The sequence below is a fragment of the Enhydra lutris genome, unplaced genomic scaffold, assembly GCF_002288905.1.
Source record: "Enhydra lutris kenyoni isolate GAN:26980312 unplaced genomic scaffold, ASM228890v2 scaffoldscaffold36, whole genome shotgun sequence".
NCBI classification, from domain to species: Eukaryota; Metazoa; Chordata; class Mammalia; order Carnivora; family Mustelidae; genus Enhydra; species Enhydra lutris.
In genome coordinates, this window is record NW_019154120.1 from 10,845,956 (window position 1) to 10,862,588 (window position 16,633).

Here is a 16,633-nt window from a genome sequence, read left to right on the forward strand (position 1 = left end):
AGTCTACTCATTTTTTCTTTTGTTGCTTTTATTTTTGGTGTCAGATTAAAAAGATCATCACCAAGATCTAGGTCAAGGAGCTTACTCCCTGTGTTTTCTTCTAAGAGTTTTATGGCTTCAGGTGTTAGTTCAAGTCTTTAATCCATTTGAGTGAATTTTTGTGTATGATGTAAGATAATGGTTCTGTTGCATTATTTTGCATTCGGTTGTCCATTTTTTTCAACAGCACTTATTAAAGAAGCTGACATTTTCCTATTGCATATTTTTGGCTCCTTTGTCATAAATTAATTGACCATATACGTGTGGGTATCTTTTACTTTTGTAGCATGAATAGGCCCCAACTGCTCTCATAATTTAAGATATAATACAAGTTAAATCACTTGGTGAGCATCAGAAGGAATTTCTTGTAAAATTCTTAGGAGAAATTGTTTTTTTCTTAGGACTCCCTCCCCCACCGGAGGATTGTCTTAACTACAGAAATACATTTACAAGCAATTTTAGAAATCATGAGCAATTATCATGATAGGAGGAATATATAAGCATGTATCAAAGAGAAAAGTGGATCTCTCTCTCTCTGTTTCTCTCTCTCTCTCTCTCTCTCTCACACACACACACACACCTTTGATACAGACAAGATTCAGTTCAGCTTATTTGTGCCAGAACCAAAGTTATCAGATCTTTTGACTTTTCAAAAAATATTAGAAATCTGGATGTTTATTTCTGTGCTATTGTCAAATTTTAAATTTTTCAGTTTAATGTGGTCATTTTTAAAAAATAAAAATTGTAGGGTGCCTGGGTGGCTCAATGGGTTGAGCTGCTGCCTTTGGCTCAGGTCGTGATCTCAGGGTCCTGGGATCAAGTCCCACATCGGGCTCTCTGCTCAGCGGGGAGACTGCTTCCCTTCCTTTCTCTCTGCCTGCCTCTCTGCCTACTTGTGACCTCTCTCTGTCAAATAAATAAATAAAATCTTTAAAAAATAAAAAAATAAATTGTATATATTTAAGGTATACAACATGATGTTTTGCTATCATATACATTGTGAAATCATTACTACAGTCAAACTAATTAACATATCCATCTCCTCACATTGTTACTTTGTGGGGGGGGGTGAGAGCACCCGAGATGTTCTCTCAGAAAATTCCCTATACAATGTAGTATTATGAACTGTAGTCACCAAGCTATACACTAGATTTCTAAACGTATTCATCCTACATCATTGCACCTTTGTACCATTTGAGCGGTGTCTCCTCATTTCTTTATGAGTCAATGAAACAGCTCCTCTTTGGATGGAATTTAGGCAACAAAGCAGCAGTCTGTGACCTTCATCACCAGAGTATTAAATGCATTATATATGTGACTATCTCTACAAAGTGTGTGTCCTAGAGACAAGAAGATGATGTGTAATTAAGTCTGAAATACCCAGGATTTCATAAAATGACTGCCATATAATAAATGTAGAAAAATAGTAGGTGAATATATTGAATAACTCTAGTCTATGTTTTATTCAGATGGATGTGAAATAATAATTGAAGACTCTCAAAGGCAGTACCCCCAAGATATGTTTGTTGACACAAAAATGTCCTTGCAGCTTCTGCTGTCATCCTTATTTCTTTATTTTTTCCGACTTTAACATTGTTTTATATGTATATAAACTTCGGTGTGCATATATAATTTATAACAATGTGTGAATATAATATATAACTATATATCTATGAACATTGATAAACAATCTATAATTACAAATAACAATGTATACATATGTATATATTGATATATATATCTGAATAAATTAGAATATTTAAAATACTTTCTAAAATTCTTATAGCTACCCAGACTCCACATGTAAGATGACAGCATTACTACTTTCAAATTTGAGTGTGGATGAACATGATTCTAGCACCATAAAGTTGCCTCACTCTAAAATAGCTCTATTTCTGTCCCACGCCATAATCATGTGAAAATGTGTGTATTGACTGTTCTTCCAGAACAGAAGCATGCTGACCTCCTTACTCTTGTTCAAACTACTTTCCCTTTTATAATCCCATTGTCTTCCTCTCATGTTAAATATTTAATGCATATCTCCTCTGATATGCACACCCTCCCCTCACCTTACAGTCAAGGGTTATCCACTCTGCCTGCTAATTACTATTAACATTCAAACATTCAAACATCTTGTTTTCATCTTAAAAACAAAATAAAATACATTATTGACTCCATTTCCTCATCTAGCTAGTCATGCTTTTTTCTTTTTTTTTAGAGAAAAGAATTTTTACAGTGTTGTCAAACTCATCAACCTGTTCACAGTCTTTTAAAATCTCTGGAGGCCACTCCAGTTTGGTTTGTGCGTATTACTTGACCAAACTGATCTGGTCCGTCTATCATGTGTGGCGAAATCCAGTCAATTCTCTGTCCTAATATAGTGTGATTTTTCAGCAGGATCTGACAGGATTACTCTATTCTTATGTACTTTATCTTCTATCTCACTGGTCACTTTTTAATAGTCTTCACCTCTGCATACTGTAAAGTCTGGTGTATTTCTGCTATCAGGCCTTAGGACGTCATTTTTCTTCCTTTTGCCTTCACTCTTTGATGTTCTCATCTGGCCACAAGACTTGAAATACCATCTCTATGCTGACAACTCCCAGATATATACCTCCAGGATGAACCTCTCTAATGAAGCCCACACGTGGCTATCCGGCTGTCTACTCGGTGTCTTCATTAAATGTCACATACATTTAAACTTGACATATATTTGAGTTCCTGATCATGCCTGACTCCTCCTCTAAACCTCGTCTTTTTACAGCTTTTCCCATCTCAATGACTATCAGATCCAGGTTTCACATTGCTGAGGGCAAAATCTCACCCATTCAATGCAAATTCAGTTCAACTCAAACAATCCGGTTTGGATTACTCTGGGTTAAATCTAGGTCAATTCTAATTCCTAACTCAGACTGAAGTGATGATCAATTCTGCACAATTCCTGCTAGTCCCTGATTTTCAGTATTCTGTGCATACACACACACGCATACGTACACGCACACAATCTCTTCTGATAATAGAAACCTACTTCGTTTAAAGATTTTGAAGTCAGCTTCCCCTCTGTTCTTTCTCTCATATCCAAAACTCAATCCTCTGTGGATCCTCTTGGCTCTACCTTTTAAAAATATCCATAATCTGAACATTTCTCACCAATGTTATTTGCAACCTTGGGTCATGCTACCCTCTTAATTTGTCTCCACTATTGCCATAGGCTCCCATCTAGTCTCTCTGCTTCCACCTTTGCTCTCTGGTCTACTTCCAACACTTTAATGATCTTACTGAAATGCAGATCAGATCAGATCACTTAAATGTCTACCATGTCACTCAGAGAAAAAAGTCACAGGCCTTAATATAACTTCCATTGTCCTAAATAATTTGCCATCATTCAGTCCTTTTCCATTACCTCTTGGTGTTAATTACTAGCATTCTACCCCTTGTTCATGGACAAACCAACACCAGGCAATTGACCTACTCTCTGTCACTGGAAAACTTCAGCCCCTGGTTTTGTGGCCTTTTGGCTTGCTCTTCCTGAAATCCTATTTTCTCAAGTATACATTTTCCCACAATGAAAAAAAATTAAACACCTTGAAACAGAGTTAAGCTGTTACTTCCTGAAAATAATAAAAATATTAATAACTTTTAAGTAACATTTCTCCCATGTTAAAAAGAAAGGACATCTCACAAGGCAGTCTGTGAGGTAACTTGCTATATTCTAAGAAAATAAATAATCTCTTTAAGGAAAAATTTTATTATGTGCTCCTTTTTAAAATTCTATGAAGTTTCTTTTTTTTTTAAAGATTTTATTTATTTGAGAGAGAAAGTATGGGTGCGAGAGCATGAGTGGGGGGAGGGGCAGAGGCAGAGTGGGGAGCAGGCCCTGCCTGAGCAGGGAGCCCCACATGGGACTAGGTCAGGCTCCGTCCCAGAACCCTGAGATCAGGACCTGACCCACATTCAAACGCTGAAACTAAATGAGCCATCCAGGCCGCCAAATTTCATTCTTTAGAATATTGATATATATGATTATTCCCACATTTTAACATAAACCACAAATAATAATTTACAAATGTCTAACTCTTTATCAGTTTTAGGCAAGTTACTTCTGAAAAATAAAGGAAGCAGAGCTTGTTTATTTTTATTTACATCTATGTATTTCAAATATAACTTCCCTTGTTTTCACATGACCAGAACAGTGGGGTCATCTGACTCCATCATGGTTTTCCTACTTTGTTCACTCACTAACTCCTGTGGATCCTTTCCCCTCCCCCTCATTTCCATTATGGCTCCTGCACTCAGCTCAGAAGCTAAAACTCAAACTGTTACACTTAAAACTCACTTATTTGCTTTATTCTCTCTCATCTCTAATCCACATTTACATTTACTAGTAACTTTAGATTTAAGAGATTGCTTAAGTGAAATTGAAAATTATTTTTATCAAATTTAATTGGGATGGTTGGAGTATGTAATAAAAAAATCCAAAAATATCAAGAAAGTATCCATATGAATAAAAGTTTGGAAATTATATTTACTGGTGCTAAGACTCACTAAGTTATATTTGAGAGACATTAATGGATGCTCAGGTAGGATATTAGGGAAATACTAAATACAGATTATAATAAAAATAAAGAAGAAATAGACAGATACTGATTTAGAAGAAGTAACTGGTAGAAGGTAAGAGTATGGGTTTTCCCATAGTCCACAAAAAAAAGGGTGCTACAAATGGGAATTTCTTATGTTTATTATTTATGTGAAATATCTTGAATTTTGTTTTTAAAGGGTTATACCGCTTCACTGTTTCTGAATCGGCACCTGCTGGGACTTCAATAGGAAAAATCATGGCGTATGATAATGACATTGGAGAGAATGCAGAAATGGATTACAGCATTGAAGATGCTTCACAAACATTTGACATAATTACTAATAATAAGACGCAAGAAGGAATAGTTATATTAAAAAAGGTAGATATATTTTCATATTTACTTTGCAGAAGAATACAAAATCAAATCAGAAATGCATATAATTATTTTGTTTAGCCAGTTAGTTATTGCTTCATTAAGTAATTGAAATGAGAATCTGTGATTTATGACTTAGGAAGCAGAGGAACTTAGAGATTAGACAGAATTATTACAGAGTCTCAAATTATTTGTAGAACAGTTTTTTTTTTATTTTATTGTTTTTAAAGATTTTTAGAGGATGTTTTGGAAAGATCTTAAATAAAAAGAAATTAATTCTCAATTCCATAGGATATTAATGCCAAGAGAAGTATAATTTCAATCCTAAAAAAAATGCAGTTACTATTCCAAAACATTTTACAACAGAAATAAGTAACAAAACACAGGGATTCGCTCTGCAGCTGCTTAATGATAATATCAGAGGGATCCAACCCAAGTACATAAGAAGGGAAACCTGACTGAAAAGCGACTGAGATTTAATAACCCAAACTTTTTTTTTTTTTTCTAAATAGTGCCTTGGGTTACTGAAGCCATTTCTTCTTCTGTACATTGTATTTCTTTGTAGAGGGTGGATTTTGAGCACCAGAACCAATATCGTTTTAGAGCAAATGTTAAAAACCGCCACGTTGATGAGAAGCTCATGGAATACCATGTTGAAGCTTCCACCACTTTCATTAGGGTCCAGGTGGAAGATGAAGATGAACCTCCTGTTTTCCTGGTCCCATATTACCTGTTTGAAATCTTCGAAGAAAGCCCACATGGATCATTTGTAGGCATGGTGTCTGCCATGGATCCAGATCAGAGGAAATCACCTGTCAGGTATGTTTGGAAGGCCAGCTTTGTATTATTAAATGAGTGAATACAAATTAGCCTGAAAATATAATTTCATAGAAATGTAGTAGAGATAAATCTGTATTCCTGTATATGGTACTTATTAAATTTGCAACAACTTAAACCAGTTAAAACAGGAAACTAGTTGTAGTGAAATAAGCAATTGCTGTTGTAAGAGAAATAGGCAATCGCCAGCCAAAATTCAGTGAAATCAACTCTACTAATTTGGGGTAAGTAGTGAGGGAAAAGAAACCATTGATTACGCCAAGTCAGAAGCAAAGCTGACTGAAATGTGGTGAAGCTCACCAAAATTAAATACTACTTAATAGTCAAAAATTGAGAAAGCTTTCACACGATACCACTTAAGTAATAGAAATGAAGTAAGTTCAGTCAGCTAGAAATAAGTAAGCTTCTGTGTTGCAATTAAATAATACTTATCATTTATTAATCTACTCTGTTATTTTCAGGTACTCTATTTTCTTTTTTTTTTTTTTTTTTTGTCAGTATTTGACTGTAGACCTGGTGAGACATAAAAAAAAACCTGCTACATGTTTCCTTCCACCTCCTTCCCTTACTCTCCCGTTCTCCACACTTCAGAGTTCCGAGAATTTTACTAACTTCCATGTATTTATTAAGATGATGGCTATTGCTTTGCACTTTGTACAGGCAATGATACAAAGAAGCTTCTTTACATTTTTGAGACAGAAGAATGATCCCACTTTTCCAATGTAATTCCTAATCATAAAACACTGCCTTCTCATATGTAGATGTAGTTATATTTAGTAATAGTACTTCTCATAATAAATGTAAGTACATGTGTGGTATTATATGTACATAATCATAACCCAGTAAATGAATTATTTAGATTTTTTATTTTTATTTATTTTTTTTTAATTTTAAATTTTATTTTTTTAAACATATAATATCTTTTTATCCCCAGGGGTACAGGTCTGTGAATCGCCAGGTTTACACACTTCACAGCACTCACCATAGCACATACCCTCCCCAATGTCCACAATCCCACCCCCCCAACCCCCCTCCCCCCATTAACCCTCAGTTTGTTTTGTGAGATTAAGAGTCAATTATGGTTTGTCTCCCTCCCAATCCCATCTTGTTTCATTTATTCTTCTCCTACCCCCTTAACCCATGTTGCATCTCCTCTCCCTCATATCAGGGAGATCATATGATAGTTGTCTTTCTCCGATTGACTTATTTCGCTAAGCATGATACCCTCTAGTTCCATCCACGTCGTCGCAAATGGCAAGATTTCATTTCTTTTGATGGCTGCATAGTATTCCACTGTGTATATATACCACTTCTTCTTTATCCATTCGTCTGTTGATGGACATCTAGGTTCTTTCCATAGTTTGGCTATTGTAGACATTGCTGCTATAAACATTCGGGTGCACGTGCCCCTTCGGATCACTACGTTTGTATCTTTAGGGTAAATACCCAGCAGTGCAATTGCTGGGTCATAGGGTAGTTCTATTTTCAACATTTTGAGGAACCTCCATGCTGTTTTCCAGAGTGGTTGCACCAGCTTGCATTCCCACCAACAGTGTAGGAGGGTTCCCCTTTCTCCGCATCCTCGCCAGCATCTGTCATTTCCTGACTTGTTAATTTTAGCCATTCTGACTGGTGTGAGGTGATATCTCATTGTGGTTTTGATTTGTATTTCCCTGATGCCGAGTGATATGGAGCACTTTTTCATGTGTCTGTTGGCCATCTGGATGTCTTCTTTGCAGAAATGTCTGTTCATGTCTTCTGCCCATTTCTTGATTGGATTATTTGTTCTTTGGGTGTTGAGTTTGCTAAGTTCTTTATAGATTTTGGACACTAGCCCTTTATCCGATATGTCATTTGCAAATATCTTCTCCCATTCTGTCAGTTGTCTTTTGGTTTTGTTAACTGTTTCCTTTGCTGTGCAAAAGCTTTTGATCTTGATAAAATCCCAATAGTTCATTTTTGCCCTTGCTTCCCTTGCCTTTGGCGATGTTCCTAGGAAGATGTTGCTGCGGCTGAGGTCGAAGAGGTTGCTGCCTGTGTTCTCCTCAAGGATTTTGATGGATTCCTTTCTCACATTGAGATCCTTCATCCATTTTGAGTCTATTTTCGTGTGTGGTGTAAGGAAATGATCCAATTTCATTTTTCTGCATGTGGCTGTCCAATTTTCCCAACACCATTTGTTGAAGAGGCTGTCTTTTTTCCATTGGACATTCTTTCCTGCTTTGTCAAAGATGAGTTGACCATAGAGTTGAGGGTCTATTTCTGGGCTCTCTATTCTGTTCCATTGATCTATGTGTCTATTTTTGTGCCAGTACCATACTGTCTTGATGACGACAGCTTTGTAATAGAGCTTGAAGTCTGGAATTGTGATGCCACCAACTTTGGCTTTCTTTTTCAACATTCCTCTGGTTATTCAGGGTCTTTTCTGGTTCCATATAAATTTTAGAATTATTTGTTCCATTTCTTTGAAAAAAATGGATGGTACTTTGATAGGAATTGCATTAAATGTGTAGATTGCTTTAGGTAGCATAGACATTTTCACAATATTTATTCTTCCAATCCAGGAGCATGGAACATTTTTCCATTTCTTTGTGTCTTCCTCAATTTCTTTCATGAGTACTTTATAGTTTTCTGTGTATAGATTCTTAGTCTCTTTGGTTAGGTTTATTCCTAGGTATCTTATAGTTTTGGGTGCAATTGTAAATGGGATGGACTCCTTAATTTCTCTTTCTTCTGTCTTGTTGTTGGTGTAGAGAAATGCAACTGATTTCTGTGCATTGATTTTATATCCTGACACTTTACTGAATTCCTGTACAAGTTCTAGCAGTTTTGGAGTGGAGTCTTTTGGGTTTTCCACATATAGTATCATATCATCTGCAAAGAGTGATAGTTTGACTTCTTCTTTGCCAATTTGGATGCCTTTAATTTCCTTTTGTTGTCTGATTGCTGAGGCTAGGACTTCTAGTACTATGTTGAATAGCAGTGGTGATAACGGACATCCCTGCCGTGTTCCTGACCTTAGCGGAAAAGCTTTCAGTTTTTCTCCATTGAGAATGATATTTGCAGTGGGTTTTTCATAGATGGCTTTGATGATATTGAGGTATGTGCCCTCTATCCCTACACTTTGAAGAGTTTTGATCAGGAAGGGATGCTGTACTTTGTCAAATGCTTTTTCAGCATCTATGGAGAGTATCATATGGTTCTTGTTCTTTCTTTTATTAATGTGTTGTATCACATTGATTGATTTGCGGATGTTGAACCAACCTTGCAGCCCTGGAATAAATCCCACTTGGTCGTGGTGAATAATCCTTTTAATGTACTGTTGAATCCTATTGGCTAGTATTTTGGCGAGAATTTTTGCATCTGTGTTCATCAAGGATATTGGTCTGTAGTTCTCTTTCTTGATGGGATCCTTGTCTGGTTTTAGGATCAAGGTGATGCTGGCCTCATAAAATGAGTTTGGAAGTTTTCCTTCCATTTCTATTTTTTAGATTTTAGATTTTTTTTTTTAATTGATCAGTTATTTAATTAGGTTCTTTGTAAGAAATTTAGAACACCAATTTGTGAGGGTAAACTCCATTTGTGAGAGAAAACACAGAGCGGAGGTAGCCCTGAAGCTGAGGAACAGCCTTGATTTTTGGCAGAATTTGTGAGTCCACAGCTTTCTGATCAACCTTGCGCTGCTCTGTAATCTCGTATTTCTCTTTCTCGGTGTCGAAGATCTCACCCTCCTGGTGTCTGGGCTTACGCAACTTCTTCTTCTTGAAATAAGCATCAGTGAGATGTTTGGGGATTTTCACGCTGCTGATATCAATTTTGGTAGAAGTGGCAATGACGAATTTTTGGTGTGTTCTACGCAGAGGAACTCGATTGAGGGACAGAGGTCCAGTTACAAGTAGCAAGCAAGATTTTTTAAATTAGTATATCTATTCACCTGTGTATTGTTCTTTTGAGAATACTAAAGAATACATAATTCTAAAAAAATGCTTTAAGGATTAAGATGTTTATTAATTATCATTTATAACAATTAAGTGTTAGAAACAATTTAAATATCTAGTCATAGTGGTATAATTAAGGTCATAGATGATCAGTGCTTGACAGTGATGCCTATGAACATAGCTAAAAATATGGTGTGATTTAAAAATAATACAAAATTACTTGACTTACAAGTTTACTATAAGTAAAATATTTCCTCTCTATGAGTCAAATAAGTGAGCCACACCCAAATATTAACTGGGGTTATGTGTTTTATATTATCACTGTTGGTGGTTACTTACTTTCTTTTCCTTCTTTATTCTTTAAAAAGATTTTATTTATTAGGGAGAGAGAGAGCACAAACTGGGGTAGGAGGAAGGGCAGAGGGAGAGGGAATGGGAGAAGCAGGCTCCCCAGTGAGGAAGGAGCCTGATTTGGGGCCCAATCTCAGGACCCTGGGATCATGACCCGAGTAGAAGGCAGATGATTAACTGACTGAGCCACCCAGGCGCCCCTACTTTATTTTCTACCAAGAATATTTTAGCTAACAATTTTTACATTTATACTGAAATTAATTACATTAAAATGTTTTGTTAGTGCTTATCAAAACAATATTTTTTAATGTCTTTTATGGACATTGTTTCATTTAGAGTTGCCTTTTCATTAAGACTGCTTTTCATACGTTTGTTAGGATGAAAATAGCTACTTGAACATATTTTAGTAGGTACACCCGCCCCAGGTTTTTTTGTTTGTTTGTTTTTGTTTTTGTTTTTTTGTTTTGGAAGCAAAAGATCAAAAAAAATGTTTGAAAATCAAACGCTAAATGATTTCAATTTGGGTTTTAATGTGGTACATCTCCCTTAATACTCATTACATGGCAAAACATATGGAAACCAAAGGAAATTAAAGGGCATTTTACGGGGGCGCCTGGGTGGCTCAGTGGTTTAAGCCGCTGCCTTCGGCTCAGGTCATGATCTCAGGGTCCTGGGATCGAGTCCCGCATCGGGCTCTCTGCTCAGCAGGGAGCCTGCTTCCCTCCCTCTCTCTGCCTGCCTCTCTACTTGTGATCTCTCTCTGTCAAATAAATAAATAAAATCTTTAAAAAAATAAAAATAAAAATAAAATAAAGGGCATTTTACTTTGCCTTCAGGGATATTCCCTGTTTGGGGGAAATAAATTAGCACATAGTAAACAAATTACCTTATACATAATTCAGATAACTCACATTACTTAGTTTTTCCTTCCATGTAAGAACTATCTGATATTTCTCTGAAGTGTGGAGATTCTCAGGCTTAGTTTCAGCGAGTCTTCGATGAGATAAACCAGCTTAACAAATTATTCTTGCCATTGATGTCACTGTTAAGTGCAGAAAAGCATGAGAAAATATGCTTTGGTATGAATTACAAACTTTGTGGTAAATGTTTAAGAAAAATGGGGTGCAGGTATGAAGAAAGGATGCAATAATTAGACCTGAAATTGATCAGTCTTTAGCAAAACAACCAAAGGGGGGAAAAAGAATGGACAAAAATTAACGTTATCAGAAATGAAAGAAGGAACATAAATTTTAATCCCATACACATTAAACAATATTATAGGGAAATACTATGAACGACTCCAAGCCAATGGATTCAGACCAATTCCTTGAAATTCTGTCAACATTCATATAAAAAGATAAATAACCTGAGTAGTCATGCATGTGAGAAACAGGGAGAGCTTTGTGGGTGTTCAGGAATGTCAGGAGTGTTCTCCTGTGGAAGAGGCTGTCTTTAAACATCTTTCATCTGTGTTCTAATGGAAGCACTTAAACATCCTTGAAACACCCAGGGGATCTGCAGCCTGCTTGGAAAAATCCAGCTTTTGTAAATGGGCTGGCTTTTATGCGTCTCAGTTGCTTTGTCTGTGAAGTGGGAACAGTCCTTGTGTAGAGGCACACGAGGATTAAGAACAAGAGGCACAGGCGTCTGAAGAAGCATAGGCAGATCCTTTGTTTGTCATTCAGGCAAGAGCTGTTGGCAAAGGGAAACAGTGTCACAGTCACACGGTATTCATTCAGCATTCTATAGGAATGAAGAGTTCCGTGAAAAGGAATTCTACAATGAACCAAACATCAAAACTTCACATTTTAAGCTTTTTAGCTCAAGCTCTTTCTAAAATGTGTTGCGCACATCTTTCCTAATGGGGTATGTTGACTATTACTTAAAATGTTACTGATGATGAAGTCATGATTTTAAAAACTTTTATTTGAAAATTATGTCAAACATTTGATTGGCTTTATTTAGAATGGTTTATTATAGAAACAGGATATTCTAGATGTTCAATACAAAATATTAACCGTTAAACTATTATTGCTCTCTGTCAACAAATCTCTTAAGTAGGAAATGTGACCATTTGTGGATATGTCAGTAAATTGCTTATAAAGTTTTAAAATGGAGTAGAGGTAAAACCAAATTCCTTAAAGGTTAATTCTCTGCAATTTCTATTTTAATTCTCCCCTGAACACCAGTCTACAAATCAGTGTGATATTTTTAGAGGCCTGTCAATTCAAGATTAAAATATTCTCATCTCTTGCCACATAATTATGGCAAAACTCATTGATGTCTCATCAAAGTCTTCAGGAATATACGTGCAATGGGAAGTCATCATTGAACCCAAGTTATTACTCTTCTTTAATTTTTATTATTAATCATTTGCAAGCAGATAAGACATGCTGAGTACTTCAAAGGCTCCTTTCATTGTGGAGTTTGAGATCGTTTTCCAGGCTTTTGCACGAGGGAATTCTATTATCTGGCTTCTTTCCATGAATGCTCTAACAGCATATTCCATCTAGTATCATTACTTTCGGGGGATGCACACACACACACACACACACACACACACACACACACACATCTCATTTTTATCAAATATTATCAAAGCGTTTTCTTTAAACAAACAAAATCAAACATTTCTCATATATCAGCAATCAGGTAATTATAGTCTAACACACAGATTGAGCAGCATCGAATGGTCTGGGAAAGAGACTCAGCAGTTTAGGGTGAGGATATGCTTTGTGTTGCTTCAAAGGGGAAAAAAAAAGTTAACAGGCAGTAATTTTTACCAGTAGTCATTTGTACTTCTCTTAATTTTGCAAATGACATTGTACCATTTCTTTTTAGCTAAATCATTCACTTACTCAAATTTTGTTTTGGGATTGAGAGTGAATTACCTGTGTTCAGATTTGGCACGCATCAGTTTAAATCTGAGACCATTTTCGTGTAGTTTTTTTTTTCTTTTTCATCCTCACTGAGTTGAATCTTAAATATATGCATGTACCTTTCTAAAAAAATGTTCAGCATTACATTTGCTATATGGAGCATGCATTTTAATTTGTCTAATTGCCTCTAAAAGGTTTTACATATCACAATTATACAGATAAAATAATAAAATTAAGTGAAACTTTTTTTTCTGTGCGTGTGTGTGTGTGTGTGTGTGTGTGTGCGTGTGTGTGCGTGTGTGCAGGTATTCTATGACCAGAAGCAAAGTGTTCAGTATTGATGACAATGGCACAATCGTCACAACTAACCCTCTTGATCGAGAGATTAGTGCTTGGTACAACCTAAGTATTACAGCCACAGAAAAATGTAAGTACTCATTTAGGACCACACATTGGTTCAGCATATATTTAAACCATTCAATAATCTCCAAACGTAGAGGAAGAAGCTAGCTTAAAATTTGTTGGAATTGGAGTTAAATGATATATATGTCAATTCATATATGTGTATTTTATTTTATTATTTTATAAACCAATGTCTGTTCATTCCTGTTATAGCTTATTTCTACACTTACCACTACATATTTTAAGACTTTTTATTATGACAAATTAAACATAAATTTTGCAAGATATATTTAACTGAGATATATTTAACAGATATTAATGGGTTCTCATTTAAGTTATGATTTTAATGAAAAAAGAAAGTCTTATATACATTACCCCCCAAAAAAAATTGACCTTTAAAAAATACATATAGGTGGAAAGAAATTATAATACTTATTTCATAGGAATCTGTCCCTTAGAGAAAATTTTTCTAATTTAGAGAAATGTTTAATTGATGTTATGCATTCTTTTACTGCCATCCAAGGAATAATAAACCTAATGGTGAGAATTAAAATTTTAAATTTAAAGTAATTTAAAATTGACTAGTAATATCATACCATTTAACTATAATCAGTTTAGACTGACTGTATTAGTTCACGAGAGGACTATTCTAGAAATAAAACACAGAATGCCTGTGCCTTGTTCTATTTCTGGAACAACATGTTAACTACAATCTTGGACATTAGGGACAGGATAACACTCCAGCACAGCCTTTTAAAACTTTAGGCACTTAAAAATAATCACATTTCAATGAAATTATGGGAAAGAATATGAAGGATTCAAACAACAAACATTCATTGGTAAATCACAGTCAGACATTTTCAAATTAAGCTAATAGTGGAAGCTGTGCTAATGATCACTTCTTCAGTAATCAGCGGGGACCAGTTGTTGTGTGTTTTTATTTTCGTTTTCATTTTTTGATTTTGGTTTTTGTTTCAGAGATAGGGAGGTGATTCCATTTTCAGGTTGTAAAAACTAGATAAAATCATCCTAATTTACTACTTGGATAGTGTCTCCAAAATTATCAATCAATTTGGTATTAAGTCAACCATGTTAATTAATTTGATCTCAAAAGAATAGGTATAACACAGTATAAAAGCTTATCAGGATCATCCCCCTTTATTTAACTGATCGTTATTATAGTTCAGTAGATAATTAAATTTGTGAATATGAAATGTTCCAGAATGCATCCTTTAGAACTGATTTTGTGTACATTTTAATAATCTTGTTTACTTTTCTGGCTTTTTTTTAAACCTTTATACATATATCTTATTCCTTAGTGTTGAGTGGTGGCTGGGGATATGGTAGACTGGAAAGCATTTCTTGCATATTTTTTTTTTGTCACGCCTTGAATGACTCTATGGAAACACTGCAGGAGGCCTAAATCTGGGTTTGAATTTTCCATTTAACTTAACAACAAAGACTGAGGAGCAGTGTTACAGGGAATAAACGTCTGCTGCAACAGAAGAAATGCCAAGGCTCTTGGTGTCAGAAAACACAAAGATGCTTATTCTAAAGGCAAGAAGCTTTTATTCATTGGGTTTTCTGAGAACAAATTATTTATAATATCACTATTGACAAAACTGTTGAGAAAAAGGAATTCGAATCAGTTCAAGGGAAGGGTGGACATCTTTGAAAATGTGTTTCTCTATAAAATGGTTTTTCAGCTATTACAAAAGCATGTTTAATAAATGCATATAAACATTTTTATATTCATTTTATATACATATGTAAGTTTACTTTATGTACAAGGGGGATATTATGTAAGAATATATCATTTACTTTTTGTTAAATTAGAAAGGCTACCATATGCATTATTAGGAAGCAAAATCTGTAAAATGTATTATGTGTATTCTGAGACAAAAAAATCCTAATATTTTATGAATGAATACAAAAAAGGATGAATGATTGATTGATATGAAAAGTTTGTAAGATAAGCCAGTTATACCCAAATCCCATTAATCACATGATTACTTTTTATCAAAAAGATGTCATGGATATCTCTGGAGAGACATTGTTTGAAGTATCTTTGTGTTGCCCTGCCCTCTTTTTAATACAGTGGAGGTAAATGTAACATCACAAATGAAATAAAAACAGTCACACAAATCTCTGGGTCGCAAGATAGCTGCTATCCCCCCAAATTATTAATTTGACATATGTATCTATATTTGCATATATACTACAAAATGTATTCTCTAATCAACTTAATTATCTCACTACATGCTGTGTTCAGAGGTGCTACCCAAAGATTCAGTGAGACTTGAGTTCTTACTAAACTATTGCTCCTTACCAGTTTCACCTTATTAAGGAAAACAGTGGCTCCAAGTGTTCTCTGTAACGTGTTTATTTATGTGAGTGCGTGTGCAAGCATATAGTATTCAGGAAATAGAACTGTTTCAATTCGTAGTTTACAATATTACTTATTACATAAGCTTGCACTAAAGACCATAGATATTATAATGATTTATATATTAAGGAAAATAAAAATACAACGATGACAATAAAAACTAGGTACCTTTTGTGATTCACAAGGAAAAAAATTCTACCTTTGTCAATTCTTGTATGTTTAGGTATTTGTTTATAAAATACATCTTTTACACTGTGTTGTGAGTATTGGTGAGTCTTGAGGAATTATATTTTATTAAATAGATACTTGTATTGCAAATAAATATATATATGTTTATAAAGGTATATATCTGCATATATACTTTGTGTAATATTCTACGGTTAGTAGCATTTTTATAGGTCTTAATAAAAATCTGAAGCAAACAGTATTCCTGTTTCAGAGAAGATGGATCTGAAACTTACACAGCTTATTTGCCCAGCTCCTAAATAATGAAGCGAGAGATTGATCAAGGTTATATCTGATTCTAAAGCCCGTCTTAATCCTATGCCGTGCTATGCCACAGTGTTTCTTACTGAGAATGTGAGAAATTACACTTGCTTTCTATTTTTACTCTTTTTTAAAAATTTTTATTCTATTTTATTTTTTCAGTGTTCCAATATTCATTGTTTATGCACCACACCCAGTGCTCCATACAATACGTGCCCTCTATAATACCCACCACAGGCTCGCCCAAACCCCCACCACCCTCCCCTCCAAAACCCTCAGTTTGTTTCTCAGAGTCCACAGTCTCTCATGGTTTGTCTCCCCCTCCAGTTTCCCCCAACTCACTGCTCCTCTCCATCTCCAAAT

General features: G+C 35.1%; 1 protein-coding gene and 1 pseudogene across 2 annotated transcripts in view; one reads left to right on the forward strand and one right to left on the reverse strand.

Moving 5' to 3' along the window:
* Positions 1-16,633, forward strand: part of LOC111154252 (cadherin 19) — a 73,540-nt gene that overhangs the window by 21,125 nt on the left and 35,782 nt on the right. The window contains exons 5-7 of the mRNA XM_022513753.1: positions 4,816-4,997; positions 5,557-5,810; positions 13,302-13,423. Coding sequence (XP_022369461.1) covers positions 4,816-4,997; positions 5,557-5,810; positions 13,302-13,423 — 558 coding nt within the window. The remainder of the gene's footprint in view (positions 1-4,815; positions 4,998-5,556; positions 5,811-13,301; positions 13,424-16,633) is intronic.
* On the reverse strand, positions 9,339-9,727 carry LOC111154220 (annotated as a pseudogene). Its single transcript, XR_002641071.1, has one exon. The product of XR_002641071.1 is annotated as a 60S ribosomal protein L6 pseudogene (transcript).